General features: G+C 40.0%; 1 protein-coding gene and 1 pseudogene across 1 annotated transcript in view; one reads left to right on the top strand and one right to left on the bottom strand.

Moving 5' to 3' along the window:
* The first annotated feature begins 242 nt into the window (after positions 1 to 242).
* The window catches only part of TVP23A (trans-golgi network vesicle protein 23 homolog A), a 21404-nt gene continuing 6879 nt past the window's right edge, over positions 243 to 14767 (top strand). Inside the window, exons 1-2 of the mRNA XM_069085872.1 lie at positions 243 to 428; positions 1753 to 1832. Coding sequence (XP_068941973.1) covers positions 420 to 428; positions 1753 to 1832 — 89 coding nt within the window. The 5' untranslated portion in view covers positions 243 to 419. The remainder of the gene's footprint in view (positions 429 to 1752; positions 1833 to 14767) is intronic.
* LOC138160812 (cytosolic iron-sulfur assembly component 2A pseudogene) lies at positions 8808 to 9868 on the bottom strand (annotated as a pseudogene).

Genomic DNA, 14767 nt, shown 5'->3' with positions numbered 1-14767 from the left:
CAAACAACAAGTATGCAACCTCTGTGATTTCCCCCAATTTTTGAAGGTCTGATTCTGTGACTCCCCAAAGCCGCCTCCCACCTTGACAGCAGTACCACCCGCCCACCTCAGCCAGTGGCCACCTTTCCTCCATCTCATTGGTCACTCCCCCTTTCCTATTTAGCCCATCTCGCCAAGGCCCCGCCCCCAGCCCAGGTCTCCGGTGCGCTGGGCAGCCAATCCTGCGCCTGCGCTCTGGGGTGTGGAGGGCGGCCCCTTAGCAACTGGTACCTCCGCAGCCTGAGCTCAACGCGCTGCCCCCCACCTCCGTCCCATCCCACCTATGCCCCTGACCCTTCTGCCCAGACCTCAAGAGGTAGAAAAACCCAGGCCTCATCCTAGCTGCGGATTGGGCCGGCTCAAGGTGGCCAGGTGGGAAGATGAAGCAGGTAGGTGATGGAGGATGGGGTCGCCTCCGCCCTAGGAGGTGAGAGTGATGGGAGGGGCATCGAAGGATTGGCTGGGGGGCGGGGGCGTTGTGGAAGGGAGGGACGAAGGCTGAGAAATGGTGGGGGTGGGGAGCGATGCAGGAGGAGGGACTAAAGGAAGAAGAAGGGGAAGATGGGCGGGAAGAAAAGGGATGAGAGGTGCTGGAGCTGGGGTAGAAGGAGAGGGATGGAACGGGTAAGGGTGGGAGGAGAGAGAAGGGAGAGGCTGGAGGAAAAGGCAAAGGAAGGGACCGAGACCATGCGTGGCACATAGTAGGCATTTCACTTAATACGTGTTTGTTGACTGACTGACTTATAATAAGGGAGAGAGACAAGAGAGGCTCGTGGTACAAATGGGATTGTTATTGTTAGCCCTTTTCTCGAAGAGGACCGATGACATCATGTACAGGGGATTAATGAGGGCTGGGAGTACTGGTCTCAAGTAGATAAGGGCAGTTCTTAGAGAAGTCTTAGGGGAGGGTGATGGGGCCCACCGTTGAATACGACCGAACTCAAACAGTAAGGTGGGACAATGTGTGACATCCTAACCGCAAACTTTTACTAAAAAGTGTCCTCTGTGTGTGTGTGTGTGTGTGTGTGTGTGTGTGTGTGTGTGGGTGGGTGGGTGGGCATGGGGGCTCCAGCTCTTACCTTTGCTATACCCCCATCTTGAGACAGCATGGTAGAACAGATAAAGTATTGGACCTTGAGTTAGGAAAGACCTGGGTTAGAATTCCACTTGCCGCTTATATGTGACCTTGGTCGAGTCACAACTTCTCTGGGCCTCAGTTTCCTTATCTGCAAAATGAAGGGGTTGAGCTCCATGACTTCTACTAAGGTCCCTTCCAGGCCTAAATCTCTGACCTATGTTTATGACCCTCTATTATTTTCTATTCTTCATTCCTTAAGAGAGGCCAAAAGAAATTTAAGGCAATGGGCAGTGTACCTAGGGGATTCCTAAAGTTATAGACTAATGTGGTATGGGATATTATGGTTATGGCATAATATAGGATCATATGTGATAAAGTTATGGACTAATGTGGTATGGGATAATATGATTCAGAAGCATATAACATCACAAGATCAACAGTTTAGCAATGGAAGGAATCTTATAGGGCATTTAAATAGTTCCGCTTCTTCATTTCACAATTGAGAAAAGAGGCCCAGAGAAGGTAAGGGCCTTGTCCATGGTCACACATATGGCAGAGTCAGATTGATCTCAGCTCTGAATCCAGCAACTTTCAGCTCATAGTAATTAGTCTTTCTTGGTTTTGTTTTCCCCTAGTCCCTGGTGGATGACACAGAGGATGTGTCTCTTGATTTTGGAAATGAAGAGGAACTGGAAATGAGGAAAGCTAAAATCAGGTAAATTCCTAGCCTAGGAAATTCTTGTTCTAGCTATGCAACAATGATAGTTGTTTGATTTGGGGGAAGTCATTTGCCTTCCCTGAGCCTTAATTGTAAAATGAGAATACCAGGACAGACATTATAAAGAGGAGATAAATCTTTATAAACCACATTGCAATTAAGAGAGAAAATGAAAAGTACATTGAAGTAAGAGTTAGGCATCCCAGGCCTTCGTCTTGAATCATACATAAAGTAACTGTGTGATTTTGGGAAAATTATTTCACTTTTCTAGGCCCCAATTTCTTTTTCTAGAAAATGACTAGATGATTTCTAACATCCTGTCCAAGGCCTAAAATTTTGTCCCATGGCCAAAAATGGTACTTCTAGCTCTAGCTGACCATATCAACAAATCAAAATTGATCAGGAGAACTAAGTTCCAGAGTATGAACAGCTTCAGTGGGAAAATTGCTACAAGAGAAATACATCAAAGTGCCTATCCTAATAGGGGTAACCTAATATCTTCTTATATAAAGGGCACAGTATAAAATAAACCGAGGAAAGGAAATAATGTCTGATGATCATGCTATCTTCTCTTTTAGAAGGCCATTTGTTTTTCTGAAATAGAATTCAGTTTTCAGAAACAGCAAGTTTTAGAGAACTTGCCTAGATTTTGACTTTGGGGAATAAATCATAGTCACTTTTTTTCTTAGCCTAAAAATCTATTTAAAAATAAAGAAATGTAACAATGTAAGCAGCTCCAACAGAGATCAGGTTATTTCATTTTAAGGAACATTCATGATTACCAAGGAAAATAACCCACAGAATCAAGGAACTAGACAAATTTCAGTTCTCGTTGATTAAAGCAGGAAATTACATATTATGAAATTAACTCCTTGTATCTCTTTTGCTTTAACTTCCCTTTATATTTTGTTTACTTAACATGAAATAAATTGTGGGAGCCAAGACATCTGGAAGATGGGGTAACTTAGATTTTGGGTACCTTCTGATGAGTCAGTGAAAGGTACGACAGCAATACATTCCGTTCCCTCCTTCCTACCCCAAATCCACACACTACCTCATTTGTCCTATTATCTAAGTACAATTATATCTGAACCTTTTCCTTGCCTCTTTGGCAGGTATTAGAGAAGTGAGTAAAGGAAATTTCTTAAGGAGAGTTAGGCAGGGTTTCTTTTTAAAAATTTTTTAAATTTTCCTCTCTTTTTATTATTTAGTTTACATCATTCATTTCCACAAGATTTTGAGTTACAAATTTTCTCCCCATTTTTCCCTACCCACCATCCCAAAATAGCAATCCCTCTGAATATCCCCTTGCCCAATCTGTTCTCTCCCATATCTTCCCCCATTCCACCTCCAACTTTCCAGTAGGTGGATCTCTATGCCCCAGTGCCTGTATATCTCATTTCCCAGTAACATGTACTAATAATAACAATAATAATATGTATATGTATATATATATTTAAACATTTGATTTTAAAACTTTGGATTCCAGATTCTTTCCCTTCCTCCCTCGTAACCCACATTCACTAGGAAGATAAATGCAAAACATTTCCATAGTGGATATATTGTGATAGACTGACTATATTTCTCTCCATCCTATCCCAACCCCAACTTGTTCTATTCTCTACTTTGATCCTGTTCCTTTTCAAAAGTGGGTGCTTCCAACTTCCCTCCCCCTAGCCTGTCCTCCCTTCCATTATTTCCCTTCTCTTCCCCTTCCCCTCTACTCTCCTGTAGGGTGAGATACCCTATTTAGTGTGTATATCATTCCCTCCCTAAGCCAAATTCAATGAGAATAAGGTTGACTCATTCCCTTTGGCCTTCCTGTTCTTCCCCTCCATTGTAACAATTTTCCCTTACCTCTGCTATATGAGATAATTTACCTCATTCTGTCTCTCCCCATCTCCTCTCATTATATGCCTCTCTCCCCTCTTAATTTCACCTTTTAAGTATCATCCCTTCCTATTCAATTGGTCCTGTGCCCTCTATGTATACCCGTAGACATATATACACACTCACATATGTATTCATATACCCATATACCCTCATATATATATATATATATATACACACACACATATTCCCTTCAACTATTCTCATACTGAGAAAAGTTTCATAAGTTACAATTTTCCATGTAGGACTATAAATAGTTCAACTCTGATAAGTTCCTTATGATTTCTTTTCCCTGTTTACCTTCTCATGCTTCTCTTGCTTCTTGTATCTGAATGTCAAATTTTCTATTCCACTCTGGTTTTTTCATCAAGAATGCTTGAAAGTCCTCTATTTTATTGAAGGACCATATTTTCCCCTGTAACATGATACTCAGTTTGGCTGGGTAGCTGATTCTTGGTTTTAATCCCAGCTCCTTTGACCTCTGGAATATCATATTCCAAGCCCTTCAATCCCTCAGTGTAGAAGCTGCCAGGTCCTGAGTTGTCCTGATTGTATTTCCACAATATTCAAATTGTTTCTTCCTGGCTGCTTGTAATATTTTGTCCTTGATCTGGGAATTCCGGAACCTGGCTATAATATTCCTAGGAGTTTTCTTTTTGGGATCTTTTTTTTAGGAGGTGATTGGTAGATTCTTTCAACCTCTATTTTGCCCTCTGGTTCTAAAATATTAGGGCAGTTTTCCTTGAGAATGTCTTGGACAATGATTTCTAGGTTCTTTTTTTGATTGTGGCTTTCAGGTAGTCCAATAATTTTTAAATTATCTCTCCTGGATCTATTTTCCAGGTCAGTGGTTTTTCCAATGAGATATTTCACATTGTCTTCTATTTTTTCATTTGTTTGGATCTGTTTAATAGCATCTTGATTTCTCATAAAGTCATTAGCGTCCATTTGCTGCAATCTAATTCTGAAGCAATGATTCTCCTCAGTGAGCTTTTGAGATTCTTTTTCTATCTGACAAATTCAGCTTTTTAAGGCATTCTTCTCCTTATTGCCTTTTTGAGCCCCTTTTGTAATTTTAGTTAGTCTATTTTTTAAGGTGTTATTTTCTTCAGTCAGGTTGTTGACTCTCATTTCATAATTTCCTTGCATCGTTCTCATTTCTCTTCCCAATATTTTCTCCACTTATCTTATTTGATTTTCAAAATCCTTTTTAAGCTCCTCTATGGCCTGTAACCAGCTCATATTTTTCTTGGAAGCTTTTGGTGCAGGAGTTCTGACTTCATTGTCTTCCTCCTGTTCCATGCTTTGTTCCTTTTTTGTCCCCAAAATAGAAATCTAAAGTTGGATTGCTGTGCTTGTTTTGCTTCCTTTGCTTGTTCATTTTGCCACTCAATTACTTGACTTTTGAGCCTTTTGCCACAGTAGAACTCTGCTACCAGAAATGGGAGCTTTATCCCAAATGCTGGAGTTTTCTGAGCTGCTGGAGCTATTATTTGGGTGCCCTCTCTGAAGCCTCTACATGCTCTGGCAGACTGGTCACACACCCTAGGACCTCCACCTTAGACAACAATCCAGATACAAGCTGGTTAAAGCAAGAGCAATCACCCCTCAGACTGGTTGCTTGGTCCCCCTACAATCTGCAGACCAGGAGCTCTGAAGCAGCCACATGGTGGGAGGCTGCAAGGCCATGGAGCCTCAGCTGCTTCGTGCTCTGGGCATCTATGGGTTGATGATTCTGGAAATTGCCACAGCTGCTGGTGATCTGAAGTCCCTGCAGTTGGGGGGGGTGCGTGAGGGGGTTGGCTCCCGTCAGGCTGCCCTGAGGCTAAGACCTCATGCTCCCACAGGGCCGGGCTTGGCTCCCAGAGTGCTTCGCTGGCTGCTTCCTGCCGGCCTGCTGGGCTGTCCTCAGCAGGAATGACACAGCTTCTCTGTGTCATTTTGTGGGTTCTGTCTTAGGTAGGGTTTCTTAAGGAATACCTTCAAACAAAGGGAAAGGATTTTCAATCCAAGGAGTCGATTCTCCTTCAAATCACAGGAGGTTAGAGGACCCAACCAAGATTATGGCAGTCAGCTAGAATCATCCATCTTGTTCTTGCAGGCTTTCTACTAGTCACATAGGTCACTTACCACCTGTCTGGGACTCTCTTCTCTCTTTGGTCTTATTTTCCAAAAGGAATTCCAAAATTTCCATCTAGCTTTTAGAAGTGAGAGAGCAAGACTTTTTTTTTTTTGAAAGGGTAAACTTTTTTTCCTTTAGTATTTTATCACTCTTTCTTTCTTAGAAGGATTAAAGGTATTCTACTTGGCTCCAGAGGGCAGAACTAGAACAAATGGATGTAGTTATAAGGAATCCAAGCTGCTTTTGGCTCAGCGGATAAACTTCTTAACACTTTATGGGGTGAAATGCTTTCTTTTATGATCACCTTCCCCTATCACTACAAGTGTTTAAGCAATAGCTATATAATAATAATTTACGAATTTTTTAGAGGCAAGGAGTTAGATAAATATTTATTGGACAGAGAATGGGAATAGATAACCTCTGAGAACTCCTGAAGATATAGGACCAAAGAATTGGAACCGTAAGAGACATTAGAAGGCATCAATTCCAACCTATTCATTTTGTAGAAATTGGAAATGTCCATAATTCACTTTATAGACATATTGAAAATTTCCATAATATGGAAATATGGAAATTCCACAAAATTCATTTTCTGGAAACTGAAGTCCAGGGATTTGCAATGCTTAAGGTCACCCAGGCAATAAATAGCAGAATTGGCATTTGAACCTAGGCCCTCCAACTCCAGATCCCATATTATTTATTTCCGCTTTGGCAGGCTGCCTTTCTGATTTTTATTTTTCTTCTCTCTTTCTGTTGTTCACTTGGCCCTGCCTTCTAGCCACTTGTGGTGTGCCCAACACTCTCCATGATAAACTTATGCCCAGACCCCCTCTCCTACCTCCATGCCTTTGATGTACCAAGAATATTTCTCCACAAAACCTCCTATTCTTTCTGTTTTAGGAAGAATGCAATCAGATTAAACTATTTTTCACTCAAATATGAATGACTGCTACCTCATAGGAAACTTGTGAGTAGTAGGTGGGGCAGTGTCTGGGAAGGGAAGGACAAACTATAGTTTGGGTGCTAGACATTTGAAGAATATGTGGATGCCAGTGGAACCCAGTTGGTCTGAGCAAATACCCAGAAATTAGAGCCAGCTATAGTTAGAGGAATCCATCATCTATCAAGTCACAACACCAGTGATTAGGACCCATGATATGAACCTGAAAACAGAGATGAAGTGTATCTGGGGTAGAAAGTCTGAACATAATTCCTGTCAGATCAGGAACTGGAGTCAGGGCCCTGATACCTAAGCCAATAGTCTTTCTACTATAAGGTCAAATCCCAAATGGCTAGAAAGAAGGAAATAGCCCAGAATTAAAGATAGTAGATCTGCTCTTTCCCCCTAAGAATGTTTTCATTTTAAAAGAGAATGTGTATTAAGCTCAATAATTATTTTGTTGGCGATTTGAAAAGTTCGTTTCAATTTAACATTTATGAAATGCTAATTTTGAATATAAAGCATAATGTGAGAGAGGAGTTTATGGTCTAAAATGACAACTAAAACAGGGTTTTCTACTGGATTGTAATCTCCTGAAAGATAGAGACTTGTCTAACTCATCTCTGCATTTCCTCTGTAGCACAGTGCTTTCCATTTAATAGACACTTTGTAGGGAACATCATTTTAGGTTATATCTTAAGTGCCTTGGCTTTTTGAAATGTTATTCCTTTCCCTTCTGTGTTTTCTTTTTTTTTGTTTGTTTTGTTTTCTTTTTTTTGGAGGGGGAAGGTAGGGCAATTGGGGTTAAGTGACTTGCCCAAGGTCACACAGCTAGTTTTTGTGTTAAGTGTCTGAGGCCGGACTTAAACTCAGGTCCTCCTGACTCCAGGGTCAGTGCTCTATTTATTGCGCCACCTAGTCGCCCCACCTTCTGTATTTTCTAATGGATGCAGAAAAGTCTTGTTTTAATTCAGATCTCCTTTCTTGTATATTTGAAAGTCATTCTCCTGGTTAATTGCTAATTTATCATTGGAATTATTAAATTTTACCTCTATGCATCTTAGACTTTAAAGCATAATAGTTTTTTTTTTTCTGAAAGGGGTCTATGGATTATTTTGATTGCTCCTCTGTTTTTTGTATTCAGAAGTTCTGGGTAGGTTTTATTTTGTATGATTTCTTGCATTATGATGATCAAGTTTTTCAACTTGTCTTGTTCTTCTGGGAGGCTCTATGATCCTGAAGTTGTCTCCCTATGTCTTGTCTTTGAGATCAATGACTTTTTCTTCTTTGGAGATCATGTGTTCTTTTAATATATTTGTCTTTTGATTCTTTTGATATAACCTAATTCTCTCTCTGCTCTCTCTCTCTCTCTCTCTCTCTCTTTCTCTCTCTCTCCCTCTCTCTCCCCCACCCTCTCCCCATCTCTCTTTTTGTAGGTTGTCCTTCACTTCAGTCTATTTGTTTTTACTAATCTTTTGTTTTCTTTTTCACTTCTTGGAGAGACTCACCACTATAGATTCAAATTTTTTTATTCTGCTAATTATTTCTGCTGGGCAAACCATAAATTCTGCCATTTGATATTTTTTTTTTGCTTTTTTTGGAGGGCATTTGGGGTTAAGTGACTTGCCCAAGGTCACATGGATAGTAAGTGTTAAGTGTTTGAGGCCGGATTTGAACTCAGATCCTTCTGACTTCAGGGCCAGTGCTCTACTCACTGTGCTACCTAGCCACCCCTTTTCTTTTATTTTTTTTCAATCAACATTGAAATGGTAGGGCAATTTTATTATAAGAAGCATCTGTATTTTATTTCTATTTTTACAGAGTAATGATTGAAGCCTGATTTGTCTGTGTACAGTAGGGATGTTCAGTCTGCCAAAGAATAGAATGGTGTCAGAATGGGCATCTGGAAAAGTCTTGTGTCTTATCTATAGTAACTAGAAAATATTCTTCTGTCTGATCACCAAATGTGATAAAACCTGAGAATGTCGTGTACATTAACATAGTAGGTACTACCTTATAATTAAGTCTTGTTTGGGAAATGGTCTTTCAGAAAAGTACTTGGAGGTACAAATTGTCCAAATGATAAACAGAAGGTCATTCTGTTTAACAAAGAGTTAAACAGATGTATCAAATGATTCCAATTTGGTGACTCTTCGAAAAGCTGCTCATCAGACTCAATGATGCACTGTTTGACAGCTTCCCGAAAGGGGGTTCTCTATCAACGTTGCTGCTGTCTCCTTGTCACGGACTTGTTTGTTTTTATCTTCTTCTGTGCAACGGAGTCCTTCAGAAATGTCGGTTTCCAACTTGTGTCTGAAAGGTGAATTCCTCTGCAGTTTTATTTGTAAGCAAAGAGAGCAATGAGGTACTATGGGTGTGAACCTGATACTAACCAGATGTTCTTTGTGTATCTCCTTAACTTCCTCATATCACTTCCAGTTCTTCTGAAGTATTGGGCTCTTCTGGGTCCAAATGATTTTAATTAGATAGTGAACCTGTGGTGCGTTCTCTTCCATGCTCCGGGTCTGCTGGGCAGCTCCCAGCTCAGAGAGGCCCCAAAGCCACCGTACGCTGCTCAAAGCCCAGGAAAACATCCAGGACGGCTCCATCCCACCATCCCTGGTGCTGGTCCCACATGAGCCACCATCTATCTGCCCACCACTTCAGACGAGATGTTTTAATTTCCTCGTTTGTTCTTTCCTAACTTCACTCAAGATTCTAGTTTCCTTCTTGAACCGTTCTGGAACATTGTGCTGAGGTTTCATGCTCTTTGGGGAATACATAGGGTTTTTGCTTCATCGGGTGGTGGTTTAGTTTGTTTAATCTTTTGGATGTTTTGGTAGGCATATCTTCTCATTTTAGCATCTTGTCTACTAATTCGTCTCTTTGGTTTTTAATTGCATTTTCTTCCTCTTGAAATCTTATTTCCTTTTAGTCTTCTTCCTGTCACTCACTGTCTGACTCTTACCCATCTGATGGTACATTTACCTCTGGGGCTAGACTGCAAGGCTAGCTCAGACTCCTCCCATGCTGAGGCATTTGCTCTTCAGTTTTGGCCTCTCCGCCTAGTATCTTCTAGCAGTTCAGGACTAGATACATTTAGAAATCAGTACCACTTTCTTCTGCTCCAAAATTCAGTACCTGTTTCTTTCCAGTGCATCCATGCACGGTGGAATCCTGCCTCAGTTCTCTTTACTCTTTACCTCCCTGATTGTGCTAAATCAGTAGCTGCTACCTTTTGGCAAGTTAGTGGAGTTTGAGTCTTTGTATCCAGCTCCAAGGTTTGCTAATCTAGAGGCCACCCTAGTCAGCGTGAAACCTGATTTCCCCTCTTTTATACCTTTTAGTCTTCTTCTCCAGACTCCATCGCTTATTGCAACAGGATGATATGGAAAGGGCAGGTTTGGAGGTGCCAGCAGAATTTTACTGCAGCAGGAAATTCTTGAGTGGGTCCAGAAGCAGAGTCTGTGGATTGGTTTGTGTACCCATTTACAGCAGAGAGAGAGCCACCAACAAGGGGTGTCATGGCTTAGCATTCTGTGCTGTGTGAATGTTTAAGGCTGTTACCTTTTAAGGTTTCTTGCTTTCCTGTCCTGTGTTTAGCTGTTTTTGTTTAACCTCTGCCTTAACCTCTGTCTCTTTTTTTTTTGAGAGCTGGGTGGGACTGAAATGTCCAGGCCTCCAGCTTGTGGGTCACAAGCACCAGAGGCCCACACATGATAGATATTTAATAAAGGTTTGTTGAATCTATAAAAATGAGTTGTCTTAGTTATAAGCTCCTTTGTAGGTTCCTTCTTAAAGGAAGCTCCTTCTTAAAGCCCCCTTCCCTGATTTAAGATTATAGATCGCAATTCCCTAGGATATGTCTTATTCTTGTGGTCTAATTGCGTTTTTAATTTCTCTATTGATTCTGTTTGCTTGTGCCCGTTAGCACTTATTTGAAGCAGTCCTTGGCTTAAATATAGTATTTAAGGTATCCTCCTGTTTCCTTAATTACTCTAATAAGTCTATGTATTTGTATACCACCATGCCCCTATGACGTGTTACATTTTGAAGCCACTATATTAATACGTTAATAATCGGCAGTTAAATAAAGTTTGACTTTACACTGCTGAACAGCTACATGGTTGAAATCTTCACCACATTGGATCCCAACACTTCCCTGCCCCCACTCATAGAAGATACTAGAATGATTGCAGGGGCTAGAATAACATGAAGAAAAGCTAGCCCAAACCGAGTCTGTTTATTTTGTTTCTCTTTATTGACTTGTACAGATTTTGTTCATTCACCTTCCAGCAGAGTTACCACAGGCATCTAAAGCATTATGTCACTTTAAAGAACAGAAGCAATTGAGAAAAGTAATATGTGGTGCTTGAGAAGGGAGCACGAGCTCCTATTCATTCCATGCCTAAATCTTTATTAGTATGACCATTAGTGGGAACATAGAAGTAGTCATTTATGGTACCTACTTAGGAGTGCCAAGTAGGTCAGAAATAGAACACTTTCCCTAATTTGGATGGAGGAGGAGGGGAAGTGGGGAGATATAACACTATCTTTAGCAAAATGTAAGAAGAAAATGGAATCTAGACCACAACAACACAATGTAATAATGGTGAGTGGATTTAAGAAATTCAAACAGGAATTTGAGTAAAAAAAGTTGAGTAAAAAAAAATTAGTCAATTATACCTTTTGACTAAATCCTTTGGCTAAAAATAATTTTAAACGTTTGACCCATAACAATGTAGATACAGCTTAGGTTTGTCAATTGTCATAATCTGGTTTCTGTTGTTTCTTTTTGTTTGATTTTGTAGGGCAATTGGGGTTAAGTGACTTGTCCAAGGTCACACAGCTAGTTTTTGTGTTAAGTGTTTGAGGCTGGATTTGAACTCAGGTCCTCCCGACTCCAGGGCCAGTGCTCTATTCCTTGCACCACCTAACCACCCCTCTGTTATTTCTAATTTAAGGATACTGATTTCTTTTGGTCTTGATAAGTATTGACCCTTTTAATATGTCTTTAAAATAGAAACGTGCTTCACTGAATTAAAAGGAGCAGGTAATTTCTGAAGGGGCAACTAAATTGGTATTTTCTTTCATTATGAATGTACTTAACAGTATGTGGTTTTTACAGCTAAGTGTAACAACACTTTTTTTTTTCTGTAGTATTTAGGCCACTAACACTATTCTTAAACAAGTAACTCAGCCCAAGTAGGAAATAACATTTGTTTTAAAAGTGGAGAAGCAAACCTAGTGTTGTCAACCTTGACAACACTTTAAGTAATTTCATTTCCCCCTTTCAACATGTGTCCCCACATTTAGACATTGACGTTCTACCTGGTCACATAGAGAAGAACTGTTGGCTCATTAGTTTAAATCTATAAAAAATTATTTTATTTGTATGTTATAAGAAAGTGATGAATTCTTATTAGAAGAAAAGGAAAGGTCCTGTGGGAAAAAAGTGAAAAAGAAAGATGGAATGGTGAAGAGGAATTAATGGGAAGATGTAGCAGAAGGTACCCAGGCTGAGTTTAGATTGGATTCCATAAATGAGAAAACAACCCACTATAGGTTTTACTTTGAGGAGTAGGGCAGGTAATATGTGGAAGGAGAGAAAGAAAGCCTTGTCCTGTTTATTTTTTTTATGAGTTATAACCCATGTATTTTTGCAGTGCTGAGAAGTGAATCTACTCCCTTTTGTGAAGGAACATGTATTTTTACTTTTAAAATTTTGCTTCTGCCTTGGTACAACATCCTTTTTTTGTGTGTGTTAAAGCACAGGAAATTAAGCAGGGGAAATGCTTAAACTTGTTGGATGTATAAACTTTACTAATACAACATCTGTAGGCATGAAAAAGATGGTTCTAGAGATTGGGGGGATAGAAACTGACCCTAAAGAATTTTTAATGTGACCTGTTCTAAAAGAATAGCATGCTTAAATAACTATTCTGTTTCTCTGGGAATCACTTTTATTTTTGGTCTGGACCTGTGATTTCACTGGTGTAGGGTAAGGGAATCATATATACAGTGGCAGATTAGCCACTGGCCTGTAACTGGGAGTCTTAAAGCAGAAGTTCTTAACTTGGGCTATGTGAACTTGGTGTGTGTATGCATGTGTGTGTATATATATATATATATATATATATATATATATACATATATGAATATTTCATATATGTGCATATATTTATACAATATGCCATATATATTTAATTGCATTTCTGTTGTAATCCTAAAAGCACCTTTCTGAGAAGGTAAGCATAGGGCTTAACCAGATTGGCAAAGGGATCCATGACATCAATAAGGTGAAGAACCCCTGTTCAGCATCTTAGAGAGTTGTTTGAAAGAGCTAAAAGGCTAATGGTCTAAAAGCTAAATGGTCTAATACGGGTCACATAGTACTTTACATTTATGTCTTAAATAAAACCTTGATTAACCAGAATCCAGTTGACCAAGACCCTAAAATTATTGTTATTTCCACCTCCCCCCCAACCCCAATACCAAACTTAAGGAAACAGAAAGACAAGAAAACAAGTGGACATCAAGGATCAAAAAAATTTCCGGGGTGTATCTCAGGGTCAGTGTATTTTGAGACACTCTCCTAAATTTGTAGAGAGAGCTGATATTCAGAAATGACTGAACTACTGTAAGATCCTCAGTTATTCCAGAAACATTCAGTTAGTATGAGGCAGCTTTATGTAGTAGAAAGTGCTGGACATAGAGTTGGAAAGACCTCGGTCACATCACGAATAAACCCCAAGAGACAGAGTTTCTGGGTAATTAATAATCAATTTATTAATTAGGCTATCTAGCAATTGATAAATTGATGGTTAGGAGTTTCTCTTGGTAACCAGATACCCTAAAGGGGATCCCTTCTGAAAGGGAAATACTCTGGCAAGAAAAACTCAACCCTAATTGGTCGAATGTAATGAGAAGGTGAGTTAAAAGTCTTCAATTCCTCCTTCTGAGAATGTGGCTTGATCATGAGACTCAGAAACCTCAAGGCATTTACATCCTGACCTTTCTGCCTATTTTTCTTTCTCATGAGCTGACTTGCCCTAAACTCTAATGGTGGGGGATTAAGAAAGGGGGTTCTTCCCCCAGGCAAAGTTTCACCCAGACTGGATTCTGTCTATACTCTGAGCAGAAACTGGGTTTCCCAGTTGAGTAGGTTCCCACCCAACCAAGTGAATGAGCATGTGCCTTGAGGGCTAGGCACAGTCTCATTCAGCCATACCCTCAGACCTGGCTGACTGACCTTTTCAGGAGCTAGATTTTTATTTTTTTGCCTTTTGACGGGGGAAGGTAGGGCAATTGGGGTTAAGTGACTTGCCGAAAGTCACATGGCTAGTTTTGTGTTAAGTGTCTAAGGCTATATTTGAACTCGGGTCCTCCTGACTCCAGGGCCAGTGCTCTATTCACTGCACTACCTAGCCACCCCAATTTTGTCTGCTAGATTTTAATAGAAATAAAAGGAAAAGGGTAGATAAAAAATTAATAAGTAGTTATTAATATAACAACATAATATTGGTTTCTTCCAGTTAGACTCTCACCTCAGACATTAGTTACTAGCTGGGCAAGTTAATTTAACTCCTCTGAACCTGTTTCCTCATATGTGAAATGAAGGGGTTGTACTTGATGTCCTCTGAGGACCCTTCTAACTCTGGTTCTATGATCTTATGATCCCTAGCACACCGTACAAATTAAAGCAGGAAACAATACAGTAGAAAGGATTAACAAGGTTAGAAAATAAAAGGCATGGTGCAGTGAATAGAGAATAACCCTGGAATCAGGAGGACCTGAGTTCAAATGTGGCCTCAGACACTTAACACACAAAAAAACTAGCTATGTGACCTTGGGCAGGCCACTTAACCCCAATTGCCCTCCAAAAACCAAAAAAAAGAAAAGAAAGAGAAAGGAAGGAAGAAAGAAAGAAAGAAAAGAAAGAAAGAAAGAAAGAAAGAAAGAAAGAAAGAAAGAAAGAAA

This window comes from Petaurus breviceps, unplaced genomic scaffold, assembly GCF_028583685.1.
Source record: "Petaurus breviceps papuanus isolate PSGF00001 unplaced genomic scaffold, PetGlider_PUasm1.0 118, whole genome shotgun sequence".
In the NCBI taxonomy this organism is placed as follows: Eukaryota; Metazoa; Chordata; class Mammalia; order Diprotodontia; family Petauridae; genus Petaurus; species Petaurus breviceps.
Note: the sequence above shows the minus strand (reverse complement) of the source record. Positions and strands in the feature narration are given on the sequence as shown.